The sequence below is a fragment of the Tamandua tetradactyla genome, chromosome 2 (assembly GCF_023851605.1).
Source record: "Tamandua tetradactyla isolate mTamTet1 chromosome 2, mTamTet1.pri, whole genome shotgun sequence".
Classification (NCBI taxonomy): domain Eukaryota; kingdom Metazoa; phylum Chordata; class Mammalia; order Pilosa; family Myrmecophagidae; genus Tamandua; species Tamandua tetradactyla.
Genome location: NC_135328.1, coordinates 178,502,363 through 178,517,539, shown reverse-complemented (window position 1 = coordinate 178,517,539; position 15,177 = coordinate 178,502,363). Strand labels below are relative to the sequence as shown.

Below are 15,177 nucleotides of genomic sequence, written 5' to 3'. Positions count from 1 at the left end.
AAACATTCCATACCCCTCATCCCTCCCTCTCATTGACCACTAATCTTCAATTTACCCAATTTATTTTACCCCACCCCCACTATTTATTATCCATACATTTTTTTACTCATCTGTCCATATCCTGGATAAAAGGAGCATCAGACACAAGGTTTTCACAATCACAAAGTCACATCATAAAAGCTATATCATTATACAGTCATCTTCAAGAATCAAGGCTACTGGAACACAGCTCAACTGTTTCGGGTACTTCCTCCAGCTACACCAATACATTACAAATTAAGAAGGGATATCTATATAATGCAAAAAAATTACCACCAGGATAACCTCTTGACTTTGTTTGAAATCTCTCAGCCACTTAAACTTTGCCTCATTTCTCTTTTCCCCCTTCTGTTAGTCAGGGTTCTTTAGAGAAGGAGAACCAACAGGAGAGATCTGTAAATATGAGATTTATGAAGGTACCCCATGCAACCATGGGAATGGAAGAGTCTAAAATCCACAGGGCAGGCTGTGAAGCTGGCAGTTCCAATGAAGGATCTGGACGAACTCCATAGAAGCTTGCTGGCTGAAGAAGCAGTGAAAGAGTCTCTCTTCTTTTTTATTTTTATTTTTTTTAATTTTATTTTTAAATGGGCAGGCACAGGGAATCGAACCCGGGTCCTCTGGCATGGCAGGCAAGCATTCTTGCCTGCTGAGCCACTGTGGCCCACCTGAAAGAGTCTCTCTTCTCCCTTAAAAGCCTTCAACTGATCAGATTATCTCAGTGGGAGACACAACTTAGTTGATCACAGATGTAATCAGCCACAGATGCAATCAACTGACTGATGATTTAATACACCAGCCTTCTGGTTTAACAACCAGGCATGAAATGTCCTTGCAGCAATGGTCAGGCCAGTGCTTGACTGGCCAAACAGCTATCCATAATCATTTGGTCAAGAAGGCTTTCTCAATTCCATGATGCTGGGTCCTGTCTCATCTAGGAGTTCTGTCCCATGTTGCCAGGGAGATTTACACCCTGGGGAGTCATGTCCCAGGAAGGGGAGAAGAGGGTAGTGAGTTCACCTGCTGAGTTGGCTTAGAGGGAGAGGCCATATCTGAGCAACAAAAGAAGTTCTCTAGGGGTGACTCTTAGGCATAATTATAGAATTAGCCTACCCTTTGCAGGAATAAGTCCCATAGGGGCAAACCCCAAGATCGACGGCTCAGCCTAAGGACTGGGTTGTGCCCACTCTTTGTGAGAATATCAGGAATTCTTCAAATGAAGTTTAATATTTTCTTCTTCCTCCTTAGTCCCTCAAGAAGACTCTGCAAATACTTCTTTATTCACTGTCCAAACGACTTGGGGATATATTGGGGCATCACACTAGCCTGTACAAACCAACAAGATTTCATTCCCTAGTCAAGACTCCATGTAATTATGATGTTTGATTAAACTAACCATACAAGTTAAATTAGATAATGCACTACCAAAAGTATTTTGCACCAAATAAGCATCTCTTCATTTGGTCTCATTTAGAAGTTGAAGTTTTAAAAGAGAGAACATATCATCCTTTACCCTGCATTCTGACCTACCTCTGGTCTTTTCCAGATCAGCTTCATTCATATCTGTAGTCAAAATCTGATCCCTTTTCACTTTTTAAACAGTTCCTGTATGAGGTAGAGCTGACTTTCATAGCTTCCGAGCTCTAACTCTGAGTCTCAAGTGTCACATAAATAACCAAAGTTTCTGGGAATGACCAGGTTATACACAAACAACTCAGTATCTCCGAATTTAGAAATAACAGTTACAACTTCAGAATAGATGTGACTGCTCTAAGAGCTTAAAATCTAGACCCTTTACAATAGGCAAGATCTATAACCCATGCTCTCGACTTCAATTCTCCGAGTTTGTGTATTATAGTTAGTCCATATGAGTGAGGCATGATAATGTTTATCTTTTTGTTTCTGACATTTCATTCAACATAAAATCCTTCAGGTTAACTCACCTCACTGAATGCCTCACAACTTCATTTCTTCTTGTGGCTGCTCAGTAGTCCATTGAATGTATACACCACAGTTCCCCCTTCTTTCCCTCAGTTATTGTACCCTTAGGTACACTGCTGCCATAAACACCAGTGTACAAATGTGCATTCGCAAATGTCCATTCGTGTCCCAACACTCAGTTCCTCCAGGTATATACTGAGCAACAGGATTTCAGGATTATATGACAACCCCACTCCTAACCTCCTGTGGAACCACCACACTGCCCTCCAAGGAGTGCACCTCTCAGTTTCCCTACTGACAGTGAATAGGTACACCTCTTTCTCCACATTTCTCTAACACTTGTTTCTCTTTGTTCATTTTAAAACAGCTTTATTCACAAATCATACTATCCAACCTAAGTAGCTTATTATCTTTTTAATGTCTGTAGGATCTATAGTAATGTCCTATCTTTCATTCCTGATATTAGTAATTTGTTCTTTCTCTCTTTTCCCGAACAGTCTGGCTAGAGGTTTAACAATGCTATCATTAGTTTTTTCAAAGAACCAGGTTTTGGTTTTATTTTCTCTAACTTTTTTTTCCTCTTTCATTTAGTTCTACTGTTTTTTTTTTTTTTTTCTATTTCCTTCTTTTTGCTTATTCTGGGTTTTGTTTGCTCTTTTTCTAGTTTCTTAGAGTAGAAGCTTTGATCATTATTTGAGACATTTCTTCTTTAATAAGCAGTTATTGCTATAAATTTCTCTCTAAGCACTGCTTTAGCTGTCTCTCTCTAAATTTAACAGGTTGTGTTTTCATTCTCAGTAAATTCAAAATATTCTCTAATTTCCCTTGTAATTTCTTCTTTGACCAATGGGTTATTTAGAAGTGTGTGGTTTACATCAAGGCATGGTAAAACATCTTTATCAGTTAGGGAACAGTTTAAGTGCCAAGTTCACAGATGCCATCCAACATCTAACACTGTAATTAGAGCTTTCCAAACCACAGTCTCAGATCTGCTATGTTCTATACAGCCCATTCCCTTGGTCCTTGGCAAAAGGATCTTTACTATAAAATTATTATCAGGAGGACCCTATGAAGCAGTGTGTGCTCTGACTTCTATCATGTCCATCAGGGTCTTGGATTTTCCAGTTAAAATAACCAATTCTTGAACTTCACCATTAACCACAGAGGTCTATTTCAGAACACCAGGCATCATTCTCTGTAAGTTTCTGAATTAACCTGCTTTACTTGCCCAGCATATCAGGCACAGTACCACTCTGGCCAGTAGACTGAAGCTGACCTGAATGCTTTCCAGGGTTGAAGCCCTGTCATGACAGACAGGACATACACCCAAGAAGTACAATCCAGAGAGCACACACAGCCCCCTGAAAAGCAGGATAGCCAGGAAGCACAGGTTCACAGGGTCCCAGTTGGGCCCCCACCATGGGAATAACCCCTGCCCTGGTCCAGTGGAAATAATCCAGTTCAGTGCTTGGTTTCAAAGAGCCTGCCTGAGGCAATCAGTTCCAAATGTCCTGACTGTCTGTGACATCAGTTCATTCCCTGATGTGTGGGGACTACATGTGGAGGTGTTCTGTTTGGAAGTGCAGGAGCTGGGCCCATCCTCTGTGGCTTGTGGTCAGAACTGTGGGGCATGAATGGCAGGGTTGCCAGCAGTTTGAAGATGATGTGCTCCAACACACTGGAGCTCCTGTGTGTGCCCTCACCCAACTTGCAACTTTTACAGGAATCACACATTTGGAATGCAATCCATCTCTGTGTCAGAAATAGAGAACTGAACAGTAGCTTGATTAAAGATGATTCCATTGGAGAATAAGTCCTTTCCTGTGGGCCTCTGTGAGTGACGCAGATGATCCAGCCAACCTCCATGTTTCCCAGGTTATGGCCCTGCAAAGGAGAGCTCTGAATCTGCACAGGTACCAGAGGCCTGTCCACTGGGGCTGCACCTGCTCTTAGTTCAGCCCAGCTCAGATTAAGCTTTATAAAGCAGTGTATGGCAGATGCTCAGGTATCAGCCTAGAGGCAGTCAGGCAATCAATATCTCTGATTCCAGGACATCTGGGCAGTAGCAATGCATAGAAGCTGGAGGGCTAGGTAGCTGTGTTCCAAAGTCTGAGCGACAAGCAAGGCTTTCCTAAGGCCATCTTGCCTTGTCCATCTTGGAGTCCAAACTGGTCCAGTAGGAAATATGCATATTAGCCCCTATGGGTTGAACGTCTGATCTCACAAGAGCTTATTAACACCTAAAACTAAAACTTGCTTTCAAAACTTCAAAAGTATAGTTCCATCTGTAAGGTCGCCTCTCTTTATGTTGTCTTTTTATGTTTATTGTCCTCAGAGGCTCCAATAGGTAAATGTCTTACTACAAAATCATATGTAATGGAGACTTCTTTTGCTTCTAATACTCAAAGAGTTCACATTTTAATTTGCTCACCCACAGTCGAAAGCAAGAAAGTCGTATAACACAAGGCATGAGCCCTAATGTAAACTATGGATATAGTTAATAATATAATCATAACAATAATGTTTTATCAATTTGTGACAAAGGTACCACACTAATGCAAAATGTTTATAATCGGGAAAACTTTGTGTGCATGTTAGGGGTGTTATATGGAAACTCTGTACTTTCTGCATGATTTTTCTGTAAACCTACAAAAAAAGTTTTTTTCTTAAGAAAAAAGTATGTGATTTAATTTCCAAATATTTAGGGATTTTCCTAATAATTTTCTATTACTTATTTCTAATTACTTACACTGTGGTCTAAAGAACATCCTTTGTATGATTTTAATGTTTATACATTTAGTGAAATCTGTTTTATTCTCAAGAATATGGGTGTGCTGGTTTGAAGGTGTTATGAGCACCCCAGAAAAGGCCATGTTTTTTAATCCATTCCTGTGGAGGTACACCTATTGTGGGTGGGACTTCTGTTTAGGTTGTTTCAATTGAGATGTGACCCACCAAATTCAAGTTGGGTCTTAATCCTTAACTGGAACCCTTTATGAAAGGAGAGAGAGAATAACCCCGGAGATGCTAAGACAGGACCTACAGATGTTCAGAGAGAAAGCCACTGGAATCAGAAGCTGAAAGCAAGAGAATCCAGGAGCAAAGGACCAGAAGACACCAGCCACATGCCTTCCCACATGACAGAGGTGTCCCAGATGCTGGCGGCCTTTCCTCAGGGAAGGTATCATCCTGCTGATGCCTTAATTTGGACATTTTCATGGGCTTAGAACTGTAATAAATTCACATTGTGAAAGCCAACTCATTTCTGATATATTGCATTTGGCAGCTTAAGCAAATCACAGCAATGGGTTATCTTGGTATAAGTTCTGAATACTGGATAAGAATATAAATGCTACTTTATTTGGCTCAATCTTCTAAAAATATTCTAAAAATGTCAATTAGATCAAATTGTAGACAATCGTATGGAATCTACAAAATGCTACTAGTACTAATAATAAGTTTAGCTAGGTTACACAGTACAAGATCAAGATTAAAAATATCAACTGAATTTTGATATACAACAAGCAACTGGAAACTAAAGTATAAAAATAATTTACAGTAGCATCAAAAATATAAACTATTTAGAAAAGATAAGTTTAACAAAATATATGTAAGGCTGTACACTGAAAACTACAGAATACTGTTGAGAGAAATTAAAGTAGATCTGAATAAATGGAGAAGTATACCATGCCCATATATCAGAAGACTCAATATTGTTAAGATAGGAATTCTCACCATATTGAGCTACAGATTCAATGCAATCCCAGCAGGCTTTTTGTAGAAATTGATAAGCTGATTTTAAAACTTGCATAAAAATTCAAAGGACTTGGAATAGTCAAAATATAAATCTAACTATATTATACCTTTGTTTAACTGGTTTCCCACTGCTTCCATAAAGAAACTTAAATTCCTCATATGGAATAAAAGGTCCTTCATAATATAACCCCTGCTTATCTTTCACTACCTTTACTCCTTCCCCTTACACTTTATACTCCAGCTACATAGGATGAATAGCAACCGCTAGGACATAGCAACCTGATCATGCCTCTGTACCTCTACATATGTATTACTTCTGCATGGAATGTTCTCTCAACACTGCTCACTGTAGCAATTTACTTTTTTAAAGACTCAGCTCAAGGGTGAGATACTCTGTAAAGCCTTCCTTGATTTCCTCAGATAGAAACAGTAATCTTCTCTATATTCCCAAGCACTTAAATAGAACTTCTGTTATAAATTTTATCATATTACACAATATTAGAGTGTTTATATGTCTCTCTCCCTACTTTACTTTAAGGTCCTGGAAGTCAGAGCCTGAGCTGTCTTTTTAATTCTGTAAACCAGTACTTAATATATTACTTGGCACTAAAAGATTTTTAGTAAATTGTGAATACAAGGCACTTGGATTACCAACCTGCCCTGATATTCTTACAAGGCTCATTTTGAGTTGTTGTGGAGGCTTTTTGTAGAAATCGATAAGCTGTTTTTAAAAGTTACATAAAAATGCAAAGGACTCGGAATAGCTAAAATACAAATCTAGCTATAATTATACCGAGTTTAATTGGTATAGGACTATAGGACTAGCACGTAACCCTATCTTCCCAATCTTTTTCAAACTCCTATGTTCCAAATTTAAAGAGGCCAGTGTCCAGCCAGCTTTGAGCCCTAGTTACCTCTCATTAATCCTCATAATGCTGACAAATCATAGGGTTCAAACACCTCAAAAGTGTTACGAGAGCATCTCATTGCCATAACTCACCTTCAAATCCAACACGCTCAAGCAGGTTTAGTGGGTACCAAATTAAAGGTTTGTTTCCAACTGGAAGTAGAGGTTTGGGAATGCTGGAAGTCAGGTCTGTCATCCGAGATCCCCCTCCAACAGCCATCACTACTGCTTGAAATTCCATTTTTACAAACTAAAAGCATAGCGAAAGAAACAATTAATGGTTAAAAAAAGATGTAACAAAAAACAAAGTACACTCAGTACTAATGTGTGGCTAAGTAACAGGTGGTATATATCACACAACATGATGGCTTCAGGGTTCATCCATATTGTAGCATGTATCAGAACTTCATTCCTTTTTAAGGCTGAATAATAGTCCATTATAAGTATGTACTACATTTTGTTTATCCTGCCATCAGTTAATGGGCACATGGGTTGCATCCACCATTTGGCTATTATAAATAACGCTTCTAGGAATACTGGTGTTCTAAAAATATAGTGCATCATATATTTTGTTGTTCATGTAATCTTCAACTGATCTTTGGTCACTGGTTTCAAATTTTTTTGGAAATAATACACCTTTATAAAAAAAGATACTTGATTTAAATCGAATGTATCACTTCCAAGTCTGGTAATGGGAGTAAGAAAGACTCCTTAACTGAAGTATAAACATCTCCTTTATCATATTCTTTTATTCACTGACCCCTTTGCTCCAGCCTGGGGGAGTGAGGGAAGAAATGAATGAAAAAAATCTGGCCCTTGCTCTTGAATTGCTCATAAGAAGTGATGAAGACAATTCAGTAAATTACAATACAGTTTGCCACCACAAAGAGAAAACCAATATGCAGTGGGCATACTGTGAAGGGATAATCTAAGCTTATTCTTGAAGAATGAGTAAGAATTTTATAAGTAGACACTTCTGATATCTGAGTTCTTATTCCTTGATAAATTAAAAAACTTCAGATTAAAATTAATAGCAAGAGACAATAAGCAGGTTATGTTCCTGAAAAGTATGAAATGACTGAAGATTCCCCTGATAACTTGGTCACCTGCTTCTATCTTCTCATCACCCCAACTATGAAAGATATCACTATAAATATAAATGGGGTCTTGTCTCTGAACCTAGATTTGCAGTATCAAATTGCAGAAATAAACCAAATTATTAGTTTTCTTTTTCTAACTCAAGGTACTAAATGAACCTGTCTAACCTTCAAAAGCATCTCTTTACAGCAGCTAGCACAGTGAGCCACAATAAAAAGTCATAAATCCTTATTAATTTAAATTAAAACTACTCATCTTTGACTTACAAGTGATGTGTACTTTCCAACACAAATATGAAAGAGAACATTCAGAAAAAGGAATTTATTTACCACCATACTGGTAAAAAACGCTACACCTTTAACATAATTATGATCTGTTCTCAGGCCCCTTACAACAATATCTAACTTGCAGCACTAAAACCCACACTACCCCAAGGCACAAAGTGAATGCTCTTATACAACAGTCATAACTTAAGGTATGGTAATTTCAATCTTAGCCAGCATTGCCTCAGACAGAAATTTATCTTCAATTTTTTTCTTTGTTTTGTTTTTTCCTGGTATTAACAGATTTTTTAAAAAACAGGCTTTATATTTTAGAGTTGTAGGTTTACAGAAAATTTACACAAATCAGCCGAGTTCCCATATAATTCTCCCCACTGTCTCACACATACAATTTCCCCTACTATTAACATTTGTGTTAGTGTGGTTTGGTATTTAACTTCAGTTTGGCAATAAACAATCACCACCACATCTGACTATGAAAAGAGAATATAAAAGTCAAAAGACCTGTATGTGAATTCTGGTTTCTCAACTTATAATAGTGTGACCTGGAACATGACATTAAAACTCTGAGTCCTCAATTCCTCCTCTTTAAAATAGTGAATTCTTTCTTCAAACAAAAACATTACTTGAAAGCCCAATGTGTACAATATATAAAATCAGAGTGTTCTCTTGTTGAAAGTAAGAGTGGATCTACCTAAGAGTTAAGAGTGGATCTGCCAAAGAGGAAACCTGAAACACTGCCCAATAGACTTCTTCTACTCCAGGCCACTGAGGCCTCTTCCTGGAACTTTAGAATCCCGCAAGACAGGATCTGAAAGTCCAGGGCTTCATTGCATTCAAGATTAACATTCATAATTCTGTGAGGTAAGTGCTCCAAGTTGCAACTCAATAGGCCTCCCTCCTCTCATATCACCAGCTTTGCATGCAGTCCATAGTCAGAAACAACACTTCTCATGGTTTACCTATATGAATATTTATAGCACTATACATCCAAACAATGATATAACTGAGAAGCTCATCACATCAGCAGCCAAGTATTGTATGCTCCGACAATATTCTAGGAAGTACCCAAGCATTACAGCACTAAAATGGGCCCTATGCTTAGTTTTCTGCATCCCTGACCAAATAAAAGTCAGGCAAATAAACCACAATCTCCCTATGTTCTTATACTTCTAGGCCTTTTTACATGTTTCCTCTGCTTAGAACACCATTTTTCCTTCCTGCCCTTTCTCCCACTAAACTCCTTGCTCTTCTCTGACAACTCACTGTACATGGACATAATTTCTCCTGAATGCCTTCCCTGATCTTCTCAGATGAAAACACTCTGGGCTTACATAGCACACTCCACTCCCTCTCATATAACACTTCATTCAATTAATGTTTATTCAGCATGTACTATGTATCCATAATTTTGCTAGGTACCACAGATTTCAGAGATGAGTAAAATATTCCTTATTTTAAGGAACTGTGGTAGGGAGCAAACATAAACAAAAGAGAGAAATAAAATGTTACAGGGACAGTGGGAGTCCAAAGAAAAAGGTGATTAGTTTTATTCGGGATGGCAGCAAAGGTTTTTAGAAGTGACACTAGTGGTAAACCTTAGAAGATGAGCAGATATTGGATAGATAGACAGGAATCTTGGTGGTGCAGAGGAAAAGAACAATCCAAGCAGAGAGAGAAATACGAGCATGGGTACCGAGTCATGAAACACCCTTGCAAGTAGCTGGTTTAAGCAAGGAGGCTAGGGGTGGGGGGAGTAAGTGGGTCGGGGAGGATGGGGCAAGTGAGATGGTGGTCAGGCAGTACATTCTAGTGGTTAAGCGCACAGATCCTAGAGCCACACTGCCTAGGTTTGAATTCCAGTTGTACCAATTATAAGCTCAGTGAATCAGTTCAAGCTACACAACTTTTAAATGCCTCAGTTTCCTTCGTTTATAAGCTAGGGATAATTACAGTTTCTACCTCACAAAACTTTTGTGAAGATTAAACGAGTCAATTTATGTAAAATACACTAAATAGTGTTCACAACATGGCATTGTATATGTGTATTATATTGGACAGAAGCAGATCAAGAGCCTTCTATACCAACTGAACCATGCTGTTTCAAAACTGTGATCTCTGCATTGTTTCACTTGCTTCCTACATTATCCTTTTCCTGAGCCTAGTAATCGCCTACTAAACTGTTAGGACTCATTTCAACAGTCACCTTGCCTCCAAAGCCACCCTAACCCTTCCTACCAAGTCCCACTCTTTCTTGTACATATCATCTCAGGCCTTGCAGCCTTTATTGCACGAATGTGTTCAAACATCTGTCAGTTACCACCATAGTTCCAGCACCTAACACAAAGTGTATCAAGTGCCAGGGACTCAAATGATGTTTGTGGAATGAGGATCTGTAACCGTCACAACAACCGGCTATAATTATAAGTCAAAATCAAACAGGTGCAAGAAGTGGCATAAGAACTCAGGTTGCCTGGAGGTCTGTGGTTCCTGGTTTCAATAAGGTTATAGTCTCTGGGTAATAGTCATAAACATAACCAAGATACTAAGTAAACTGTGTCAAACGCCTCAGTATCACTGTCACGACTCTGGGTTCAAGGCGACGAGTCTCTTCGCTAGCCCTCCCAAGCTCTAGAAGGGATGCTCAAGGCATCTCAGACATGCCTCCATTAGCACTGATGGCGTTCTGTTCTGTTGTAAATAAAGGATTTATCATAACTGGTCTCCCATCCCACAGAATGTTGCCGGAGAGGGGCTTTATTTTATTCCTCTTGGTATTTCATTGCCCTGAACCTAAACCACTCAAGGTTGGTAGAATAAATGAATGAAGGCTAAGATAGAGAGTTCAGGCTACTGTGCTCTAAGGGAGTCTGGCCCGGGTCTGGTGCTTATTCGCTGTGACTTCGAGAAGATCCTTCCCCGAAACTCAGTTTCTCCATCAGTCGCATGAGGTGGTTGGCTCAGACTCTCCCCAAGCTCCCTTCTAGCTCGGGCACATGTTTCCACGGGCAGGGTGGGCCCGGACTCGCGGTCCCTGAGCTCTCCACCCCCGCCTACCCATTTGGGCCTACCCCGACCCTGCTCCAGGAGCCCGCCTCCCTCACGTGAAGCTGGGCCAGACGGCCCCCACCGCGCGGCTCACCCCGCAAGCCGGCTAGAGTGCGGCCTTGAGCGTAGAAGCCCTAGCTTTACCTCAGCTCCGGCGCGCTGCAACTGCTCCCGGCACTCCCCACGCACCTCTGACTGACAGCCCATTAGCGCCGGCGCGCGATGGCCGAGCCGATCGATGGACTTGCTGGGCAAGCCCTCGGATAAAGGACGAGCGCCGAGCGATGGATGACGGCTGGGAAGATCCTGGTCCAGGCCCGCGGCGGTGGAGCCGCGGAGGGTAAATTCAAGATCTCTGGTTCCGCGCTACGCTATAGAACTGCCGTCTTCTTTGCTTTTTTGTTCATTCACAAAACGTCAACGCCCATTGGGTGTCCCGCCCAATGCAGGACGCCAGAAACCCAGATAGGACAAGTCACAGTCTGTTTGCTCAAGAAGTTCCCATTCCTTGTGAGGCTTTTAGGGCATGATGAGGACTTTTCGTTGTGAACGAAATAGGAAGCTACCAAAGATTGTTGAGCAGAGGAGGAATTATGATATCATAAATATTATGATATAATTTAGGTTTTTAAAGGGTCACTATGGTTGTTGTTTTGAGAATATACTCTCCGGAAGAAGGGAGACCACTTAAGCCGCTGCAATTGTGTGGAAGACGGCAGACCTCTTGAGTTTAGACAACTCCCATAACTGTGAGGTAGTGTAATAAAATAATTGTTTTAAGTACTAAATTCTGGGATGGTTTGTCATGCTGCAGTAGATAAATGGAACAATGACCATTTTCTCTTCCACATACATTCTCCAATCTCATAGTATTTGTTTTGGTTTGCTAAAGCTGCAGGAAGGCAATATACCAGAAATGGGTTGACATTTTCAATGTGGGGATTTACTAGGTTACAAATTTACAGTTCTAAGGCCATAAAAATGTCCAAATTAAAGCCTCAAGGGGGAGATACCTTCTCTGAGGAAAGGCTGCTGACACCTGGGGTTCCTCTGTCACATGGGAAAGCACATGACTAACCTCTGCTGGTCCTTGTCTCCTGGGTTCTGGTTTCGATGGCTTTCTCTCTCAGTTCGGGTAGATCCTTCTTGCTTCTCCTGGCAATTTCTCTCTCTCTCTCTCTCAGCTCTCTGGGCTTTTACTTCCTTCTATCTTCTTCACAGAGGACTCCAGTGAAGGGTTAAAGTTTGCAAAGTTTTCAGTCTAATTAACTAATTGTTTCTTTAAGTATTATCCTAAAAAGTGACTGTAGGACACACAGAATAAAATATTTGGGAATATGTTTGATAAATTTTGAAATCCTGTACCTTGCATTTATTTTAATGAATTATGTAACTACTTTGCTTGATCTGAGGGTTTTTATTAGTCTTCTAGAGAGTTTATGCATTTTTAAAATTCATCATTTATTATTGTATTAATTCTTAAAATCAGTTATGTTCTGATACCTGGAAAAATAAAAATAAAATTTTTTTTTAAAAAACCCACCTTGAATGGGAGAGGTTATATCTCAATTGAAGCAACCTAACCAAAAGGTCCCATGTACGATAGGTCTGCCCCCATAAGAACTAATCAAAAGAACATATAGTCTTTTCTGGGGTACATAACAGATTGAAAGCAGAACAGTAATCTTCGGGAGACCTCCTCTTTTTCTATCCATCTCTTAATCTTGAGACTTGCTTTAGCTCCCTGCCAACTAGGAGGCAAAGTTTCGGTAATAAAAATAAGGGCATTTTACTTCATTCAACAGTATGTATTGAGTGTCTATATGTGCCAAGCTGTGTCTTAGGTGCTGGGGATACAACAGATCAAGGAGAAAGAAAGGACTTATAATTTTCCCCAAATGTTCAGCAAGAAGAAAAGGAGTTTGGCTTACATTCTGCTAAAACAAACAAAAACCCCAACGCTCATATGCATAAAATCAGCCCTTTCCTACCCTGCCTCTACTTTACTTTAGGATATTGGATGAGTTTACTGAATAATTATTCATTTTAACCGAAATGTAACATGGAGTCTGTTAATAAGGAGGACCCACAAGGTGATTGGTTCTATCACAGGAGGCCTAAAACCTGGCTGCCTCTTCCTTCCGCAGCAAGATTCTCTCTCTCCTTGGATTAGTGCAAGCAAACAAGCCTTAAACATAGTTTTGAGGTAAAAACCAATAATGAGGAAGGAATAGAATTCAGCCTTCTACTTATGACTATTTCAAATACTCATGTTTAAATGAACAAATTGTTTTCAGGTCACTAGAGGGCTTTCTCCTCCAGTTGTTGAGGGATATTTCAGATTTATTATCATTATTTACATTATTTTTTAGAACAGTTGTAGGTTTACAGAAAAATCATGCAGAAAGTACAGAGTTCCCATATATCCTCCCCTACACACCTACAGTTTTCCCTATTATTAACATTTTACATTGGTGTGGTACGTTTGTTACAATTGATGACTCTATATTATTACAGTTATGTTATTAACTAAAGTCCACATGTCCCTTTGGATGAGCCATCATATCCTGTTTCTTCGTATGCCTTGCAATCTGTTGCACGCTGTAAATTTTAATATTTTAATGTGGTGAGTCTGGAATTTAGGTCCTGAGGTATCTGTTTCTTAACTTTATATCCAGCTAGTGATATGACAAAAATATTTCCTTGAATGCCAGGAGCTAGCAAAAACAAATGCAAAAAACACTTTTCACAGTCTGCAGATTGGCTCGATAGGCTGGTGCTCTCCTTCAGAAGTTAACCCTCCTACCAAAGCACCTGAGGAATAGCCTGAGGGGAAGGTGCAAAAGAATTTAAAAATGCATTCTGTTTTTGAGCATGCATCTTGTCCTGAGCATGTGCTTGTGGCATCAAGAATTCCCTCATTTACAGAGATCCCAATGTCCCCTCTTCTCCCTATGAAATAGCCTTTCTAATTCTGGAAGCCTTACAGTGTGTTTAAAGTGGGTAATCCTATGCCTCAGGTCTCTTCAATTTGGTTGTTTTGTACAATGATTTAGCTGTCCACAAGCAATTTTTGTGTGCAGAGCAAGTTCTGGGTTGGTGAACCAGAGGCAAGTATGTGCACAGGGGTTACTATATTCCTCTCAGAACCAGAAACAGGGACCCACACTAAGAGCAGGAGTTGGTTCCAAATAGAACCAATGAGGACACAGGGGAAGGGCCAGCAAAGGTGCTGCGAGGTTTTCCTACTATTTATTTATTTATTTTTAAATTTTTATTAGCGAAATTGTGTCTATAGAAAGATCATACAGAAAATACAAAATTCTAATATGCCTGATCCCATTTTAACATTTTGTATTAGTGTGGTACTTTTGTTAACAATTGATAAACAAACATTATTATTTTCTATGTACTATTGTACTATGTACTAATGTACTATTAACTATAATCCTTATGTTCTAGTTTGCTAGCTGCTAGAATGCAATATACCAGAAACAGAATGGCTTTTAAAAAGGGGAATTTAATAAATTGCTAGTTTACAGTTCTAAGGCCAAGATAATATACCAGTCAAGCAAGTCTATAGAAATGTCCAATCAAAGGTATCCAGGGAAAGATACCTTGATTCAAGAAGGCCGATGAAGTTCAGGGTTTCTCTCTCAAGTGAGAAGGCACATGGCGAACATGGTCAGAGTTTCTATCTCATCTGGAAGGGCACATGGCAAACACGGCATCATCTGCTAGCTTCTCCTGGCTTCCTGTTTCATGAAGCTCCCCGGGAGGCATTTTCCTTCTTCATCTCCAAAGGTCACTGGCTGGTGGACTCTCTGTTTCATGGTGCTGCAGCATTCTCTGCTCTCTCTGAATCTCTCATTCTCTAAAATGTTTCCTCTTTTATAGGACTTCAGAAACTAATCAAGACCCACCCGAATGGGTGGAGACATGTCGTCACCAAATCCAGTTTAACAACCACTGTCGATTACATCACATCTCCAGGGAGATGATCTAATCACAGTTTCAAACATACAATGCTGAATAGGGATTAGAAGAAATGGCTGCCTTTACAAAATGGGATTAGGATTAAAACATGGCTTTTTTAGGGTACATACA

General features: G+C 39.7%; 1 protein-coding gene across 1 annotated transcript in view; it reads right to left on the bottom strand.

The window, feature by feature from the left end:
* EIF2B3 (eukaryotic translation initiation factor 2B subunit gamma) overlaps positions 1-11,309 on the bottom strand; it is a 210,471-nt gene extending 199,162 nt beyond the window's left edge. Inside the window, exons 1-2 of the mRNA XM_077149870.1 lie at positions 11,215-11,309; positions 6,737-6,893 (exon numbers count right to left, since the gene is read on the bottom strand). Coding sequence (XP_077005985.1) covers positions 6,737-6,893; positions 11,215-11,277 — 220 coding nt within the window. The 5' untranslated portion in view covers positions 11,278-11,309. The remainder of the gene's footprint in view (positions 1-6,736; positions 6,894-11,214) is intronic.
* Between the last annotated feature and the right edge of the window lie 3,868 nt (positions 11,310-15,177).